The sequence below is a fragment of the Ruditapes philippinarum genome, unplaced genomic scaffold (genome assembly GCF_026571515.1).
Source record: "Ruditapes philippinarum isolate M1 unplaced genomic scaffold, ASM2657151v2 ctg355_1_1_1_1, whole genome shotgun sequence".
Lineage (NCBI taxonomy): Eukaryota > Metazoa > Mollusca > Bivalvia > Venerida > Veneridae > Ruditapes > Ruditapes philippinarum.
This window is the reverse complement of record NW_026861237.1, coordinates 236,260-256,165: the sequence shown is the minus strand read 5'-3', so window position 1 is coordinate 256,165 and position 19,906 is coordinate 236,260. Positions and strand designations below refer to the sequence as shown.

At 31.7% G+C, this 19,906-nt stretch overlaps 1 protein-coding gene across 1 annotated transcript; it reads left to right on the top strand.

Moving 5' to 3' along the window:
- Nucleotides 1-835: 835 nt before the first annotated feature.
- Nucleotides 836-18,626, top strand: LOC132714983 (zinc finger MYND domain-containing protein 10-like). The gene is made up of 13 exons (XM_060697940.1): nucleotides 836-991; nucleotides 2,764-2,872; nucleotides 3,557-3,673; nucleotides 3,936-4,069; nucleotides 5,764-5,848; nucleotides 6,433-6,521; nucleotides 11,713-11,813; nucleotides 14,676-14,758; nucleotides 15,189-15,278; nucleotides 15,895-16,020; nucleotides 16,836-16,957; nucleotides 17,432-17,557; nucleotides 17,875-18,626. The coding sequence occupies exons 1-13, from the start codon at nucleotides 891-893 to the stop codon at nucleotides 17,975-17,977; spliced, it is 1,386 nt and encodes a 461-aa protein (XP_060553923.1). The 5' UTR covers nucleotides 836-890; the 3' UTR covers nucleotides 17,978-18,626.
- Nucleotides 18,627-19,906: the final 1,280 nt, after the last annotated feature.

Below are 19,906 nucleotides of genomic sequence, written 5' to 3'. Positions count from 1 at the left end.
TACTTCCTATAAAAGCTAACTATGTTTTGAGATTGCTTTTGTAAAATTGTTTTAATACATCAATTTACATAAATGATATGAGGAGGAAATATTAGATTTCTTTATAAAATAGGATGACCTGGTACACTGTCATGGCTAATATAATATTAAAGCACCATGTCGTCAGATTCATGCTTATGTTCATAGAAATTATGAGAATGTATCAGTATCAAAAAAAAAATATTGTCAAGTGAACAAAGAAATAATTTACACATTATACGCTTTCAGTCAACGTAAATAACCATATAAGGTCAAATTATGAAAAAATGGCCTTTACTGCGTTAGTCACGCAGTAGAAATATGGTGATAAATACCGCAAAATAAGACATTCATAGCATATAAAAAGATGGTAATAATTTTAAGAAAAACAGTTTTGTGAAAAATATACTAACAATTTAAGGAAAGTAAACATATTCACAATTCATGTCATGATTTGCATTCATGCAGCTTTAAAATAATCGATTCGAGTCTTCATTCACTGAAATAAGGGTGTCGGTGTTGGTCAGGGTTTTTCAAATAGAAAGACCCTCCTGCGTTATGCAAAATAAATCTAAATGAATATTAAATAAATAAATAAATAAATAAATAAATAAATAAATAAATAAATAAATAAATAAATAAATTAATTAATTAATTAATTAATTAATAAATAAATTAATAAATAAAGCCGTTTTTTTTTAAATATTTTTATCACATTATATTTTAAACGGACGACGTTGTAATTAAATTTGCGCCGCTATTTCCCTATGTAAATTTATGTTTATCACGCATGTAATTTCTCACGCTTACACCGTTACAAATTGGAACAAGTTTTCGCGTGTCGATACATTTTATTTTGTTCAGCATTAAAAATGGGATCGGAGGGTGCTAGCCAGGTATTAATGCCAATTGAAGCTGAGGGATGTGTAGAATCTTTAAAACAGTTTACTATAAAGGATATTGGGGGCCCATTGTAAGTATTTTCTTCTAAAAGCTATTAGCTTTATTTCGGTTTCCATGGTAATTATTTCAACATATCTTTAGACTTATAGGGCAACACTGAATTTTGAAATATTGTTTCTATTCGAAACTTTTTTGTCAATATATTATTTTGGTGAATTACAGTGTTAACTCTAGCTGTGCCTGGAAGTGGGCCCACTAGCATGCCCTGAAAATGGGGCCAACTTAAAAAATTTCGGGCCAGGCATAGAAATTGAACAAAAAACATGTACATGTATGTAAATGTCAAATTTTAATACCAATTTTGTTATCATGATACAGTCATGTATTGTGTCTTTATTTGAATGCTTGATTTGATTCCCTTTTAGAATTTACTAGAAATGACATGTATATAATCAATATGTTTACATTTCAAAAAAGAAAATCAGAAGCAAAGCAGATTTCACACATGTCTAAATTACTCACCATTTAAACCACTGATGGGAGCATTCCATTTATGCTTCCATCAATGATTAGAGTTAAGATAATGCGTGTTTTATACATACCCCAAAATATTGCCTTGGTTTCCGATTTTCCTTAGCTATTATAAACATATAACCTGCAGTCTTTAACTTGAATCTTTGTGACAGCGAGATAGCGAAATGGAATCAGTCCAAAACAACATCATGTTTTTTCACGCATTTTCTTAACTCGATGATTGCATCCAACAGGCCCAATATATAAATTGTATCTATTTGAAATTTGGAGTGCCATAGGCGCAATGGCACTGTCTAGATTGAACACTGTACGCATCATCAGTGGAAGACCTTGATGCTGAAGGCAAAATCCTAACAAATTCTATTAAATTTTTTTTTATAAGTTTATCTTATAAAGGTTCAGTGTTATATGACTTTTGTGTGTTTTTATTTAATAAGATATTATCTCAATCATTATGTTTGCGCTGAGCATTGGTCTATTCCAAGCGTTAATCCAGCCGCTCTAAATGAAAATATTTAATTTTGCTGGAAATTGAGATTAGTAAGTGGAGTTAGTGGACACAATCTAAAACTTGTGAAACTTAAATCAGCAAAAGTTGTATGTCTTAATTCTTAGGTACAAGTTACTGAACAAATTGTCTATTTAGAATTATTTCTATTTGGAATGACCTTTCTGATGATGTTAAAAAAAAGATAAAGCGTTCAATCATCTAAAAAAAAAATCTGAATATTAAATCTTGGGACTCCGCAAAGATTTGATATATATATGGAAAGTATTTTACATTTGATTAACTTAAATAATAACCAGTTTATTGTAATGTTGTTAAAACTTCAGACTGGAAATAAACATAATACAAGTAATACAAGAAGTAGCTCAACAAATTGTGTGTCAAGCTTTTTGTTACATTTATATACAATGACCCTTCTTCACACATGTAAGTCATATCAGTTTGTAAAATCTATCTGTCTTGCAGTCGGAATATTGTCAATGAGATTTTTTACAAGAAGTACTTATTTCAAAGGAACATCATTATCCTTATAAAAAGGCAATAAAGTGTTCCTAAACGTCAAAAAGTTATATCTGGCTAAAAAAAGATCTAACTATTCTAAGCATTTGAACAACATTCTACTATGATTTACAAACTACTGTAGGTATTCACTTGAAACTAATTACATCACTTTGGATCATGACCAGAGGTGTCTTTCCAAGGCCCATAATTCTCACATGGATTTTTACTGAATTTTGGCCCTTTTTGCACTTTGAAAATTTTTGGCTAATTTTAGGTTATGTTTTTTCTATGATATTTAGATGGTCAGCACAACATGAAGTGATGGAGAGACTGAACATGCAAGCTGTTATAAATGCCTCGGCTCAGGAAGATGAATTCATTAAAGATTTTCTCATCTCTTGTGACAAGGTAACATAATGCTTTCTTTATATATCTAATAAAGGAGAAACGTTGCTCCCTGTGTCTGACTAAATATGAGCCGCATCACGACAAAACCAAAATAATGCGTTTGCAACCATCATTGATCCAAACCAGCCTGCGCAGTCTGATCAGGATCCATGCTGTTCGTTTACCAACTATATTACAAGTAGAGAAACTGATAGCGAACAGCGTGGATCCTGATCAGACTGTGCGGATGCGCAGGCTGGTCTGGATCCATGCTGGTCGCAAACGCATTACGTTGGTTTTGTCATGACGCGGTTCATATATAATAAACAACTTTGCAGGGTGGATAAAATCTGAATTTGACTTGTCTGCTTTTATGTAAAACATGCCTTAACTTGTCCGATTGATATTTATATAGTAAATTCTAGAACGTTTCCACTTGTCTGTACAGACTGTGGGACGACCTGGGCAATACGGACAACTGATTTTACTGCCCCAGCTTTATATATGTAACTACATGTAGTCAATTTAAAGGAAAAAAACATTTTATTTATTTTGGTCCATATTAGATATTTTATCTGTTTTGCTGTCTCTTCTTTGTATAATTATGTAACTACATATTTAATTATGTTAATACATGTAGTCAGTTTAAAGAAAGAAACATTTTATTTATTGTGATCTATATTAGATATTTTTGTGTGTTTTCAGCTAACATTACTGATATATGATCTACTGATGACAGAGGTATGGAAGGAAAAGGTATTTACAGAAATTATGGACACTGAAGGATTTGAACCCAAAACAACCTTCCCTCTATACATGGCAGTAAGTCTAGCTTACATCTGAAGCTACATACAACTTAATATGAGATACCAATTTTACTTCATTTAATAAAAAGAATAATAGTGTTATAATAAAATGATTCTTGATTTTAAACAAAATTTATAGCAAAGTTAAAAAAATAATGTTAATTAATAATTTGAAATAAAAAATAATGTTATCTTCTGTTGTAGAAAACTTCTAAATATGTTCCATGTTGATTGCTGTGAAAGAAAGGTTTTATATCTCACATAATTTGTATTGACAGCTCTATCATGAAGCTACAGTGGCCAATCTATTGGAGACAACTTTATTTTATCGTGAAGTTTGTGAGGCAGCAGAAGATTCCATCCTTGACCTTGTTGATTACTGTTATCGTAAACTAACACAACTTATAGCCAGGTATACACATTACTTTTACCATAAACTAACACAATTTTAGCCAGGTAAACACATTACTGCTATCATAAACTAACACAACTTATAGCCAGGTATACACATTACTGTTATCATAAACTAACACAACTTATAGCCAGGTATACACATTACTCTTGTCATAAACTAACACAATTATAGCCAGGTATACACATTACTGTTATCATAAACTAACACAACTTATAGCCAGGTATACACATTACTGCTATCGTAAACTAACACAACTTATAGCCAGGTATACACATAACTTTTACCATACACTAACACAATTATCGCCAGGTATACACATTACTGCTATCATAAACTAACACAACTTAAAGCCAGGCATACACATTACTATTATCGTAAACTTACACAACTTATAGCTAGGTATACACATTACTGTTATCGTAATCTAACACGACTTATAGCCAGGTATACACATTACTGTTATTGTAAACTTACACAACTTATAGCTAGGTATACACATTACTGTTATCGTAAACTAACACAACTTATAGCCAGGCATACACATTACTGTTGTCAGAAACTAACACAACTTATAGCAAGGTATACACATTATTGTTATCATAAACTAACACAATTATAGCCAGGTAAACACATTACTGTTACCACAAACTTACACAACTTATAGCAAGGTATACACATTACTGTGACTGTAAACTAACACAACATAAAGTCAGGTATAGGCCTACACATTACTGCTATCGTAAACTAACACAACTTATAGCAAGGTATACACATTACTGTTATCGTAAACTAACACAATTATAGCCAGGTATACACATTACTGTTATCGTAAACTAACACAATTATAGCCAGGTATACACATTACTGTGACTGTAAACTAACACAACATATAGTCAGGTATACACATTACTGTGACTGTAAACTAACACAACATATAGTCAGGTATACCAATACTGTTATTGTAAACTAACACAACATATAGTCAGGTATACACATTACTGTTATCATAAACTAACACAGCTTAAAGCTATGTTTATACATTAATGCTGTCATAAACTTACACTTATAGGTAGGTAAACACATAATTGCTATCATAAACTAACACAACTTATTGCCAATTACACATATTGATCTTTTATAAAGTAACACAACTTATAGCACGGTATGTTGAACTATCATTAACAGATATTTCAGAACATATTGGTAACGCTCAATTCTTAAAAAGAGTGGGGCAGTCTTTGTATTATTGAGGTTGTTTTTTGTTTTTATAGTGTATCATAAGCATTTTTCATTTTCAATCAGTCACTGATTTCATAGTAAGTCTTTTGAAATATATAATTTCAATGTAATTAAGCTTGACACCAAAAAATAAGCATAATGTCACTTTAAATAAAGATAAAAATGAGCATTAAAAATTAAATTTCATTTTAAATAAAGATAAAAATGAGCATAATGTCACTTATAAAGATTTTACACAAACAAAAAGAATGTTATACATTTTGTCTAAACTTACTCTGATGTGACTCACAAACTTTACATGAATACTTGAGTTAAGTTGATAATTTTAAAGAATGGAAACTTACTGGTAAAAGGTTGTAGATTTCAGTTTCTTTAAAAAGTATTGTGACAGATTTTAATTCAGTGTTTATATCTAACAATAGATTAACTATAGATATACATGTATATTGTAGAAGTGAAGAAAGTGGGGAGGAGAAAGATCTTGAGTTAGACGCCACACAGTCTGTGTCTGCTATGGCTAATGCTTCTAACATGGAGGTAAATATAACTCTATTTCAAGTAGGGAAACTGATAGCGAACAGCATGGATCCTGATCAGACTGCGCGGATGCGCAGACTGGTCTGGATCCATGCTGGTCGCAAACCCACTATGTTGGTTATGTCATGATGCGGCTCACTTGATTGATTAAAATGGCATTATGCCTGTCCAAGGGTATATTGTGAGTGAACAGGTGAAAGTCAATATAAGTTTTTACATTTTGCCATAATGGCTTTCAATTTTATAAAATTATACTTTGCATGAACAATAAACTTCTCTCATGGCCCAATGAAGTTTCTATAAATATCAATCGGAATTTACCTACAACATTCAATTTTAAAAAGAGTGGGATAGTCTTTTTCATATTTTATGTTCATTTATACATGTATTTCATCCTTAGTATATTAAGAATGATTTTCCAAACAATGTCAGAGAAACCATACAATACTTTTAGCTGATCAAATTTCATCTTGATTTGCCCACAGTTTTAAAAAAGATATCCTGCAAAAATAACACCCATTTTAAAAAAATTAACAGTTTAAGTTAAATACTTGATCTTCTCCAGTATAGTGATTATATTTTAGGAACTGGAAAAGCAGGACAGAAAGTTGAATTTTGAGATCTGTATTAAAGCTGTATCAATGTTAAGATATATTGTTGACCATCTAGAGGGGTAAGTTTATTATATATATTACTATTTACCTTACACTAAAGAAAAATGTTGAAATAATACACTTTCAGTCAATAATTGACCCTTCTCATGGGCCATCAATTTTACAGACTTTTGAGGTCAAAGTCTTCTTAGTATCAATAAGGCATGGCTTGTTCTGGCACAGATTTTAGTTGCAAGTACATGTATTAGTATTAAGACATTGAATGATGGAAGGTTAGTTAGTGTGACCTGTAACATGTATTCTTTTTTAAATTTTTTATCTCTTTATATACAGGGTTCCCACGGTCAGGGAAAAGTCAGGAAAAAAATGATTTTTTTTCAAGGTCAGGGAAAGTCAGGGAATTTTGAAATTGGTCAGGGAAATTTGAAAAATAAGCAAAAGTCAGGGAAAAGTCAGGGAATTGTGTAGAAAATAGTGTTTTTGTGAAACAGCAAGAAGCAAAATCAGTAAAAGCTAAGGCAGTTTCTTCCATCATTTTGGGTATCTTTATTGTTATTTTTGATTATGAGCATCTGTTTTATTTTTATATTTTTTTACTCTTAAAATGATAATGCTTCTGCCTGAAGATTCTGGATATTTTTGTCATTATTAGTAACTATCTTATTAAGAAAGAAGCTAAAAGGAGTTTAAGGAAGACGGACAAAACCCCACCAGTTAAAACCCCACCACTCAAAATTTTATAGAGTGGACAAAACCCCACCACTTAATTTTATAGAGTGGACAAAATCCCACCACTAAATTTTACAGAGTGGACAAAACCCCACCACTTACACAATGCACCAATTATTGGGCAAGATTTGATGAATTAAAATATATATAATATACACATTTTTTTCACATTTTTTTTAAAGTTCAATATAACATTTGTGTAATATAAGAATGAACAATTTTATTAACAATGCATTTACATCTTGCATGTGCAATATGCAAAAAAGGTGTACAAACTGTACACAAAAAACTTAATCCAAATCCCTGAAGAACAAAACAGATTATTTATTGATGTTTTGATTGCAAAAAAGGTGTTTCAATCTGTACACACAAATAAAATCTAAATCCCTAAAGAACAAAACATGATAATTATAGCATATAGCATTTATTTCAATAGCAATATAATATAATGAATGAGATTATACAAACAATTTACAAACTGTTTTAAATCAACATCAAAGAGTAGTCGTTTATATGAGACTGTGCCACATTTATGACCTTGAATTATCCATTATTATTAGTTTCTTCAAATTCATTTCTTCAATTTATTTATATAAAAAATAAACTACTTACTATTAATCAAGAATATAGCACATTTTCATCAATTAATGATAGCACATTTTGTATAGCACATTTCTAGTTTATTCAGTTGAGTCTATTTTCCTTCATTGTACTTAGTTTAAGCGGATACAGTGGCCGCTAGCCTAAAGAAGCTCAGGTACAGTCTTCTCCTTATTGATGAGTTGTTCACACATTCTTTTGAGTTTCTGCTGATGCGCAATTGTTTGTTTTTTTAACATGTTTACAAGAAAGTTTTGTCCACTCTATAAAACTGAAGTGGTGGGGTTTTGTCCACTCTGTAAAATATAGTGGTGGGGTTTTGTCCACTCTATAAAATTCAGTGGTGGGGTTTTGTCCAATCTATAAAATTTTGAGTGGTGGGGTTTTAACTGGTGGGGTTTTGTCCTACATTCGGAGTTTAAGCATCCCTTGTCTCCTGAGTTATTTATGGTTTGTTCGTGTGAAAGAGGCTGATAATCTGCTCAGGAGGCTGAAAAATATGAAAATGAACTTGCTTGTGAAGTAAAATGCCAAGTGCAATGCCTTCAGGGTCAAGGTCAAAGAAAAGTAATAAAAGAATCAAGTAAAGATATTGAGAAACTTGAGAAAAACACTTAGTGGACTTCGATTAAGTACCAATAATTTTAGTGCCATGTTGTGTTTTTGCACACATGCATTAAACCATAACTTTGAAATACTAACTGCCATAGCTAGTTTTATTAGTAGTATTACAAGCTTTTACTGCATTTTGCTTTTAATGTAGCCACTTCATTACCTGTCTTATTGTTTCTTGTCCAACACCAGTTTTCCATTGATAACTATCATATATTTTATTAAAATACAGGCCTGTTTTAGTCAATCCTGCATTGATTACACTGCTTTGCATTTGTAAGAGAATGAAACATCTTTCAGCATAACATGTACTATCAAATACTTTACATTTTGGATAAATTTACTCATACTTGTTGAAAGTAAACAAGACAAGTTGCTTATGACAATTGCTCACTAATATTCATGTATTTTTTATCTTGAATAATTTAAAATAAAGAATTGGAGAAAATAGGTTGGCTGTTTGGGGAGGAGGAGGTCGAAATACATGTATAAAAAATACATTTAATGCTCTAAGATTGTGCAAACTTGACGCTGTTATTGGTCAGGGAAAAATGGTTTTGGTCAGGGAAAAGTCAGGGAATTTTGATTTCTCTTCTTTGTGGGAACCCTGATATAGAAACTGTTTAGTTTACTATCCAGCATTGAGCAGAGTGGAATGCTTTTATTGGAGAACATGAGCTCTTGTTACTTTCATCCTTCACTTGTGGCATAGTCACCCTGATTAGTATATGCTTGTGAGGAATGCAGCAATACTGATAGACAGTATATATAATAATGTATACATCATGTTCAAACATAATTATGATAATAAAATACATGTATATATAAGTGACTAAATTTTGAGGATAGTACAGTAAATACAGAGATATATTTTATTAAAAGTATTCATTCTTTAACATGACTTGATGTACGGTACTCATGTTATTATTTCAGTCATTCATTAATGTTATCACAACTGTACATTCATTTAAATATCTCATTCATGCACTCATGTTATGATGTCATTCATGCACTCATGTTAGTTCCTCAGCCATGCATTCATGTTACTATCTAAGTCATGCATTCATGTTTTATCTCAGCTATGCATTCATGTTTTTATTTCAGTCATGCATTCATGTTATTATCTCAGCCATACATTCATGTTTTATCTCAGTCATGCACTTATGTTATTATCTCAGTCATGAATTCAGTCATGCATTCATGTTTTTATCTAAGCCAAACATTTATGTTTTTATCACAGCCATGCACTTATGTTATTATCTCGGCTAAGCAGTCATGTTTTATCTCAGCCATGCATCAATGTTTTTATCTCAGCCATGCATTCATGTTATTATCTCAGCCATGCATTCATGTTTTATCTCAGTCATGCATTCATGTTTTTATCTCAGCCATGCACTCATGTTTTTATCTCAGCCATGAATTCCTGACTTTATCTCAGTCATGCATTCATGTTTTTATCTCAGCCATGCATTCATGTTTTATCTCAGCCATGCAGTCATGTCAGTCACTGCTCTGTGCTACTGCATCAGTGACTATGAAATATTCTTTGTACAACAATGTTTGAAATCGTAACTGAAAATAAGTTCTCTTATTACAATATTTATTTAATATGATTATTTAAAAAATTTCTGAAAGAGTTTCATTTCTACATTGAAGGTTTATGTGTTTTAATTATATTGGTATAATATATTATAAAATATTTACTTACGAAAACAATACATTGATAATCCTTTTTCATTTATTTAAGGTAAATCCTTAATTTTTCACTGGTCTTTTTAAATTCCTGACTTGCACATTTTTTGTAACTGACATAGTTATATGTAATTGGGAGGTAAATTGTTCTGTCTACATTTTTATATAGTCTGGGTCAAGCTGACCATTGTTAATGTATTGTACATTACACTTAGGTCAAGTTACATTTTATACATAATGGTCATTTATAAATGAGGGGTATTTGAAGATAATCATTGTAACAGTATTTGAGTAAAACTTATTTTACTTATCATATTTTTTATTCAAATAAAACATAAAAGCTTGGTATTTAATTTCAATGTGATGATTTTTTATGTCAATTATTTGTTTGCAAATAATGCAGTTAACCAATTTTAGAAAAAAAATTGGGTTAAATTGATATATCTCCTTTAGTTTCAATAATATACTGAATTGGCTTTAACATCTGTAATTGACTTGTCCATTTTTTAATTTGGATAAAACAATTGGTCAAGTTAAAGGAATATTTTATAATGACTGAATAGCAAACGGTTCAGACCATTGATCATACAGTACAGGTACAGTACAGGTGTACTGACTGACCCTGGTCTGCACTGGTCACATGGTTATGATCTGTAGCTGCCAGCAAGCTAAGGGTACATCTCCAAACATTACCTAGTAAATTTTGATCAAACTTATTGAGGTCTTGTTTAAAAGTCTATTTTTGTTTCTGGTCTGATAAATAAGTCTGTGAGAGGACCTGAAAATAAGCTCTCTTTTCTATTTGATTTGTATAAAGGGATATCCAAAATATAAAGACATTTCTCCAATTATTTGCATCACAGTTTTATTTGGGCATGATTAACATACAAATTTTACACTGTCTCAAAGTTTTGTATATTTACAGTATATAAATACATAACCAGTCTGTGTGACATACTTCTAAAGTCTGACCTACTGCTACTTAACCTTGTTAAATGTTGAGAAAAAATTGCAGCAATGATATTTATACATGTATTTATATCATTAAGTGCCTTCAAGGGAGATGAATCTTTCTGTGTTAGTCATTGAAAGAGTTATACATGTATTTATTATCTATATTTGATATACATTGTATATAACAGTTTTTAACTAGTATAGATAGTGAAAGGTCTTTACTTCCTGTAATGATGGCAGAAGTACTTGTAAATTAGACTGTGTGTCACATAGAGTAAACTGTGGTCTGTTAAATGTTTAACTGAACAATGAACAGTTTCAAGTACATGTAGTAACAATTATATGTATAGTTAAAAAGATTTTTTTAATGTTTATCATGTTAACTGTTAACCTGCTAAATCTTAAATGGACTAGTCCATCTTTCAATCTGAATAGCGAACAGTGCAGACCATGATCAGACAGCACAGGTGAGCCTGAGGATCTGAGTGTGTACTGTCAGTGCTTTAATCCGTCACCTGCTACAGAGTAACATATAGGGATCACTTCTCTATCGTCCATCTGTCTGTTTATATGTCTGTGCATACATTTAGGTAAGCATGAAAAAAAAAAAAAATTCTGTGATTTACTACTATATTGATGTAGAAATTATTGATTGTTTTGCAGACTTCCTTTAAGTGTTATGACAAGGATATTAAACACTCATGATGTACCTTTGTTACTGGTACAGCTTGTAGAAAACCCTCCATGGAGCCATAGAAAAGATGGTGAGTTCTTTTTGTATTTAAGAATGCTTGATGACTTAATTATTCTTTTTATGCCACCGCAGCATCTGCGATGCGGTGGCATATAGCGATTCACCTGTGTGTATGTGTGTGTGTGTGTTTGTTTGTTTGTGTGTGTGTGTGTTATATAGATTATATAGTGAACTTAAAAAATCTTCTTGTGAAAAACCACTAGTCCAATTTCAACCAAACTTGGCAGGATTGATCCTTGGGTGAAGGGGTTCCAAAGTTGTTCAAAGAATTTCATTCCATTGAGAAATCTGGTTGCCATGGCAACCAAAAGGAATTAAAAGAATAAATTTAAAAAATCTTCTTGTAAAGACCCAAAAGGCATAGAGCTTAGCTATTTTGCATAAGGCATTGTCTGGTAGACCTCTACCAAGATTGTTCAAATTAAAGCCCTGGGGTCAAAATTGGCCCGGCCACGGGGGTCATAGATTTTCACTATATGTACATATAGTAAAAACTTAAAATACCTTCTTGTAAAGACCCAAAATTGAGGCCTAGAGCTTAGATATTTTGCATAAGGCATTGTCTGGTAGACCTCTACCAAGATTGTTCAAAATATAGCCCTAGCGTCAAAATCAGCCTGCCCCGGGGGTCATTGATTTTCACTATATGTACATATAGTAAAAACTTAAAATACCTTCTTGTAAAGACCCAAAAGGCCTAGAGCTTAGATATTTTGCATAAGGCATTGTCTGGTAGACCCTTACCAAGATTGTTCAAATTATAGCCCTGGGGTCAAAATCTGCCCCGCCCCAGGGGGTCATTGATTTTCACTATATGCACATATAGTAAAAACTTAAAATACCTTCTTGTAAAGACCCAAAAGGCCTAGAGCTTAAATATTTTGCATAAGGCATTGTCTGGTAGACCCTTACCCAGATTGTTCAAATTATAGCCCTGGGGTCAAAGTAGGCCCCGCCCGGGGGGTCATTGGTTTTCCTTATATGTATCTAGTAAAAACTTTAAAAAATTTTCTTCTAGCAATTGACAAAATGCTAGAGGTTAGATATTTTGCATGAAACATTGTGAAGTGAACTTCTAGCAAGATTGTTCAAATTATAGCCCTGGGGTCAAAATTGCCCCCGCCCCAGGGGTCATTGATTTTCAATATATATATAGTAAAAAATCTTATTGTCTGAAGGTACAAGGCTTAGAGCTTTAATATTTGTTAAATGATATCATCTGTAGGAACTCTTCCAAAGTTCAAATTTTGCCTCTAGTGTCAAAATTAGCCCCACCCCGGGGGCCATAGGTTTTCCTTATACATGTATGTATATAGTAAAAACTTAAAAAATCATCTTCTTTAAATTTACAAAGACTAGAGTTAAGATATTTTGCATGAAACATTATGTAGTGAACCTCTAGCAAGATTGTACAAATTATAGCCCTGGGGTCAAAATTGGCCCCACCCCCAGGGGTCATTTATTTTCACTATGTACATATAGTAAAAAAATAAAAAATCCTCTTGTCTGACGGTACAAGGCTTAGAGCTTTGATATTTGGTATATAATATCATCTATGGGTCCTCTACTAAAGTTGTTTTAATTATGCCCCTAGTGTTAAAATTGCCTTGCCAAAGAGGCGATATTTTTCCTTATATGTATATAGTAAAAATCTTCTCTGAATTGAAAAATCTTCTTCTCTGAATTGACAAAGGCTAGAGGTTAAATATATGGCATGAGACTTTGCGAAGTGAACCTTTACCAAGATTGTTCAAATTATAGCCCTGGGGTCAAAATTGGTTCCGCCCAGGGGGTCATTGATTTTCATTATGTACATATAGTAAAAAAAATAAAAAACATTTTTGTCTGGAGGCATAAGGCATAGAGCTTTGATGTTTGCTATATAATATCATCCATAGGTCCTCTACTAAAGTTGTTCAAATTTTTCCCCTGGTGTCAAAATTGTCCCTGCCCGGGGGCAGTGATTCTCATTATGTACACATAGTAAAAACAGAAAATAAAACAAATGTTTTCTGAATGGGAGAAAGCTACAGCTTAGATATTTGACTTGAAATGTTGTTTGGTGGACCTGTATCAAGATTGTTTTGAATTAAACCCTTGGGTCCAAAATTTTGCCTTGCCCAAGGGGACAGTGACCTACTTTCTTGTCCTTTGATATACAGCATTGAAATTTTGACCATGTGCACAGTTTTAGTTGTAAAATTGAACTTTGATATCAGGTGACCTAGATTTTGTTGATGTGACCTACTTTCTTGTCCTTTGATGTACAGCTTTGAAATTTGAACCATGTGCACAGATTAAGATGTAAAGTGAACTTTGATTTCAGCTGACCTAGATTTTGACAAAGTGTCTTACTGTGTTGTCCTTTTGATGTAGTCATGAAATTTAGGCTGTGTGAAATATGACCTTCACCACCAAATTCACTAGACTCGAGTGCATTGATATATTCCTACTCTGATCTTTTATTGAGTTAACAACAGATTTAACCACTAATCTGATAACAAGAATAAGATAGGTCAGGGATCTATGCTTTATGACAATCTTCAAAATTGTATAGAAACAAAAAAAATCTGTTCCTACACTACTATTTAGTGTTGTATTAATGCGGTGGCATAGCATTTTTCTCAAATGCAATCTTGTTTATCACTATAGTTCAGACAGAGTTGTTTTCAGGTCAGATGCTTGTATGTGAATATTCTGGCTGGAAGTTTGCTGAATTGGTCTCCCTTAATTTGCTAATTAAAGGTCTAAAGTCTTTTTGTTTCAAAGTAAAAATATTATGTTTTATTTCCTGACAAATTTAAAGAAACCAGTGTCTTTGTGTGGATTGTTTTGTTTTATAGATATTTATCTTATTTTTGTTTAATGGCAGGTAAGAATTACAAATATATAGATGGTAAATGGACACAGGTAGATTTTGCAGACAGCCTGAAAATCACCAAGATAGAAGGACAGGTAAAGTGTCTTTATATTCACAATATACTCTTTATTCTAAATAAAGCTTCAATAATTCGTTAATTGAAATAGTGCATTCATATCTCTCAGTCACATAACTCTATGAAACTTCACTTCATGTCACAGTTAAGAAACAGATCACCTAGGAGACACTTTGTGCAGTCTGACTGAGATTTATAAATGAGTGAATGAGTGAATGAATGAATGATGGATGGATGAATGGGATAAATTGATGGATGAATGAATTAATGGGACAAATGAATGAATGAATGTGAAAAATGAATGAATGAAAGGGATGAATGAATCAATCATGGGATGAATGAATGAATTAATTAATGTCTGAACAAACAAATGAATGATTGAACAAATCATTGAACAAACAAATGAATGAAAAAAGGACGGAAATGAACAAATATTGTTATGTTTTCAGGTATGGTTATCCATATTCCAGTTACTAATGTCACAAGCTTGTCAGCAGAAATATGAGTTAGATACATTCAGAAAAAATACTATACTTAAGGTAACTGTTTTTATTTATTCATATTTGCTAGCATTAAAACAATACTCACTTCTTAGATGACAAATTTATTTTAATTATGAATAGATATTGTAAGTGTTGCTATATAAAAAAAACATATTGAACATACATGTATCTTCTTGAATTAACCTCTGGTAATTAAAATATCCACTGTGTTAAAGTATACAAATTATCAGCTGTTGTGAAGTGAACATTTCCTAAAAAGTAATGATTTATTTCTAAGACTATAAAATTGATTCAGCTAGAAGTCTTGTGTCAGTTTGCTTGAACTATCTATTGTTCTTAAATTGCCAATTGAGACAATTAATGACCAGGTAGTTTAGATAAGGTCAGTGGTTCTACTCAGTTGCCCCCTCATGCGTGAAATGATGCAGTGAGGCTTCCTACAACAATATAACCTGAAATGGAGGTTTTATTTGATCTAAGCTGTGTAGATATTAGTTAAAAACTGAATTAAACAAAAATGATAAAACTCTCAGTACTATGTTAAAACTAGGATTATTATTTTGAACTTATATTAGAGTATCAATACATTATATAGAAAGTATTGAATTATTGTTGATTGATGCATAATTCAATAATGTTACTTATTGTTTAGTTACGAGCATTTTTGACAGAGCCTATGTTAGACCAGATACCAATGTTAGGGGATATGCAACGGTACCTTGAACATTTGTCTATGATGGAACCACCACCACCAAAAAATGAAATTATTCTAGAACAGGTATGATATTTATATATACACTGTAAAACACACCGATGAATTGTTGCTAATTTGGTGTGACTGAATATGAAACCAAGGATGAGATACCCGAACATTTACACCAGATCTGTCATACATGCTGATCAAAAATTTACTTAAATATATCGAAATTGAAATAAATGGAAACAATTAAGAAGATGTTGATTATGAAATAATGGGATCAAATACTTGCCTACATTTAAGTGGAGAAGTGATCTAATAGTTAATAAAGAGTGTCTGTGATCATGAGAGAGTCATAACTAGTTTAATAACTTCTTTAACTATTAAACTAAAATGAATGAAATTTTTTTAACTAAAATTCATTTGATATCTGTTACATCACCTCTGTTTTAACCTGTTACTGTTTATACATATAAATCTTACATATATTTAACTCAATCCTAGGGTTGAATAAATACCCCAGTTTCTAGGAAGGCATAATTTTCCCCCATGAAATTCTATTTGATAAAAGATGAATGAAACATTTGTTGTCAAACAATTTGGAAAAACTTCTTTCTTGCCTAGGACTTCTCACAAATTTGAGGTTTAGGATTTCCACATTGAGCTAGTCATGCTGCATTTCAAGATAGAGTTTGTATAGTAATGTTGATATACACTAGTGATGGTGAAAGAGATGTTAGTCTGTAGATTGGTGATATAATAAACTTAACGTTTAATGTCTAAATTTTAAAGTAACTTCAGATCACAGGCAGGTTTCATTTAACAAAAGTTGTGCAAAATGAAAATGTTAATTTATAGATTTTAAGATCTTTATTTGTTTTTTCTGTTGTATAAAGGTTCCAGAAGTAAGGGATAGAATTCTGCAGGAAAATGAGGGAAAATGGAGAAAAATTGCTAAGAAACAAATGAAGTCTTTCTTTGATCCTACTAGAAGTGATCTGAAGATGCAGGCTAAAAGGTAAGATGTTGTGTGGCAACATGGCCAAGTGGTTCACTCCTCAGACTAGGAATCTAAGTATTGCTTGCTAAATGGGTTCACATCCCCCAGGGGTAAGCCATTGTTCCCTTGAGCAAGAAACTTGCACAGAACTGATAAGTTCCAGGAATAGATTAAAGAATGTGCCCTTAAGCTTATAGCTTTCCATACAATCAATCTGAAATAAAGTCTGTATAAACTAAGGTCAGACATTTTAAAAAATTAGGCAAAAATATTTCAGGAAGTTTATTGTCAGAATTTAAAAAGGACAAGTTCTTTTATCTATTGAGTTTGAATAAAGATATCATCAATTCTTGAAGCATGTTTCAAGTAAATAAGTTGATCTGTCAGAGTAACATTGGCTCCACCTTTTATAAAAACGTTGTTATTTCTTCAAATATTAAATTGAATTGAATTTGATAAAGATGTCTAGAACTTTGTGTTTATCTATACTAGATGGGCAGATACCTACAACTTTGATGTGATAGAGGGACTACTATCAGATCCACCTAAGTGTGCGAACTGTGGTTTAGATGCCAGTAAAAGATGTTCACGATGTCAGAACGAGTGGTATTGTCGACGGTGAGTAGTGCTTGCCTCCATTGTCTGGAAAAATGTGTTTTAAAAAGTCCATAATAAAAAAATTGGATCCTAGTTAAAGATTAAATGCATAAACGATTTGATGAAAAAAATATCAGATAATAAATGTTTATATTTTTAATGAGTTAAATGTTCATCCGCGCAGTCTGATCAGGATCCATGCTGTTCAATATCAGTTTCTCTACTTGTTTGTAAGCGAACAGCATGGATCCTGATCAGACTGCGCGGATGCTGGTCGCAAACGCGTAATGTTGGTTTTGTTGTGATGCGGCTCATATATCATTTATTATAACTTACAGAGAGTGTCAGGTAGCTAACTGGAACAAACACAAGAAGGCCTGTGATCTGATGTTTGACTCCCTGAAGAAGATCAAAGAACAAGAGACAAAGTCTAACAGTTAAACCGTTGAATATTCCTCAAATATGACCTCCGGCCTCTACTTCAAGTAACATTGGTGCATCGATGAACATTGTTGAGAAGTTGTTTTAAATGGATATCAGTTATCCACCATTTGTGGAATTTTCTTTTGAGGAGTTACTTATTGCATGATTTGTGAAGATCAATACAAAGTAGATTTACCACATGCCATGTTTAAAATAAAAAAACAACACATTAATGTCACATGGGAGTTGATAATGTTAGGCATTAATGCAGTGTATTTGTTGATATAAGAATATTTAAAAAACATCAACAGTTGTTGAAGCAATATGAATGACATTGCCCTTAAATATTGTTACAATAACATCACTTGTATTTAACATAAAGGAACATACAAAATGATCTCAAACTAAGGCCTGTTACTAGGGTGTTTTTATACAAGATCAAGTTTTGTTGTTTAAGTAATATTGCATTATATATTTTTATAGAAAATAATCTGTATTGAAGTATAAACATGTGTTGCCCTGAATAGACAAGATAAGATACATAGAATCTGATTGTAAAATGATAGAATTCCGTCCAGTTTACATTGCAAAAAATTGATCATCTTCAAGTTTTCTTTCATACATTTATCATCAGCAGTCAGTTTCATTTTGGGACACTTACATCATATTTTATGCTCTCTGAAAAAAAATGGGAGCATATAGTCACCACTTCATCTGTTCATACTTCCATAGAGCTTTCCTATATTTTCTCCTAGCAAACATTTATTAGCTGGATAAACATGAAGGGGGAAACAACATTTCAAACGCCAGGTGGTTCTGATCTTTTTATTATTTAACCATCAGTTTCAGGTTATTGCTCTCTTCTTCAGGTTTAACATCATTTATTGACCATTATCTAACATATTTGGTGAGAAATACCTTGGATGCTTTTGGGTTTGGGGTCATTGAGGTCAAGGTTAGCAATGCTAAAAATAGATTTTACACTTTTGTGCACACCACCTTTATTTTTGACAGATGTCTTAAATATTTGGTAGGAACAAACCTTGGTTGGTTCTCTTATTTTGGGTGGAGTAAGTGGGTTGAAATTGTCAAGATCACTGGTATTTAAATTAGATTTTACACTTTTGCTCATATAGAATAGTCTGGCTGATTTTATACCCCATTGTTTCCTACACGTTGGTCTCAAAAGGTCTCATTGTTGAAAATTATACTGAGCAACTTTAACTTGTCATGAAGATATATTTATACATTAACTGAACAATGAATTGCTATACTGAGACTTTCAAGTGTAGAGTTAATAAACATTAAATCAGGAGCTTGGTGTGTGAAACTATTATCAACCTCATGATTTATTTTATTATATGCCTGTACGTATATTTCCAAATTACTTGCATCAATAGGACCTGATAGAAAAATAAAGCTTTATTATATACTTATAAATAAAAAACTGAGAAATATTAATGAAATAAAATGCATATTTTCATTTTCCGTATTTTTCACTGCAGTGAACCATATTTTAAATATTATTTCCACTCGTGAAATAATTATTTTCATGCCTCTTGAAAATTAATCCTGTTTATATAGAAAAAAACTTGAATATCCTCTATATATTCTGATATAGTATTCTTTCGTTGTTTTCTTACATCTTGAATTACAAACAAAATGGTCCTGATACTATTTGAATCAAGTTTTGCATCTTTGAAAACTTAATTTATTAAAATTTATTAAAAGTTGAAATACATTTTTGCCATGATTCGTCTCAGTTTTTCAATATATTCCGTAACTCTTATGGCTCAAGGAACATTTTGGAAATATCTGTAGAGGGAAAAATTATACTTAATAAAAGTATGGGCCATCTATATGTTTTAGGCAGATATATATTTTATCCAAAACTTTTTCTTATATCAACTGTTGTCAAGCACCATTATTATTGTCAATATTGAAATT

Excerpts from the sequence above, each read along its gene's own strand:
- LOC132714983 (XM_060697940.1), top strand. The coding sequence starts at position 891 with ATGGGATCGGAGGGTGCTAGCCAGGTATTAATGCCAATTGAAGCTGAG. Across the intron at positions 11,814-14,675 it reads ATGGAGCCATAGAAAAGATG|GTAAGAATTACAAATATATA; the intron begins GTGAGTTCTTTT and ends GTTTAATGGCAG. Across the intron at positions 16,021-16,835 it reads ATGAAATTATTCTAGAACAG|GTTCCAGAAGTAAGGGATAG; the intron begins GTATGATATTTA and ends TGTTGTATAAAG.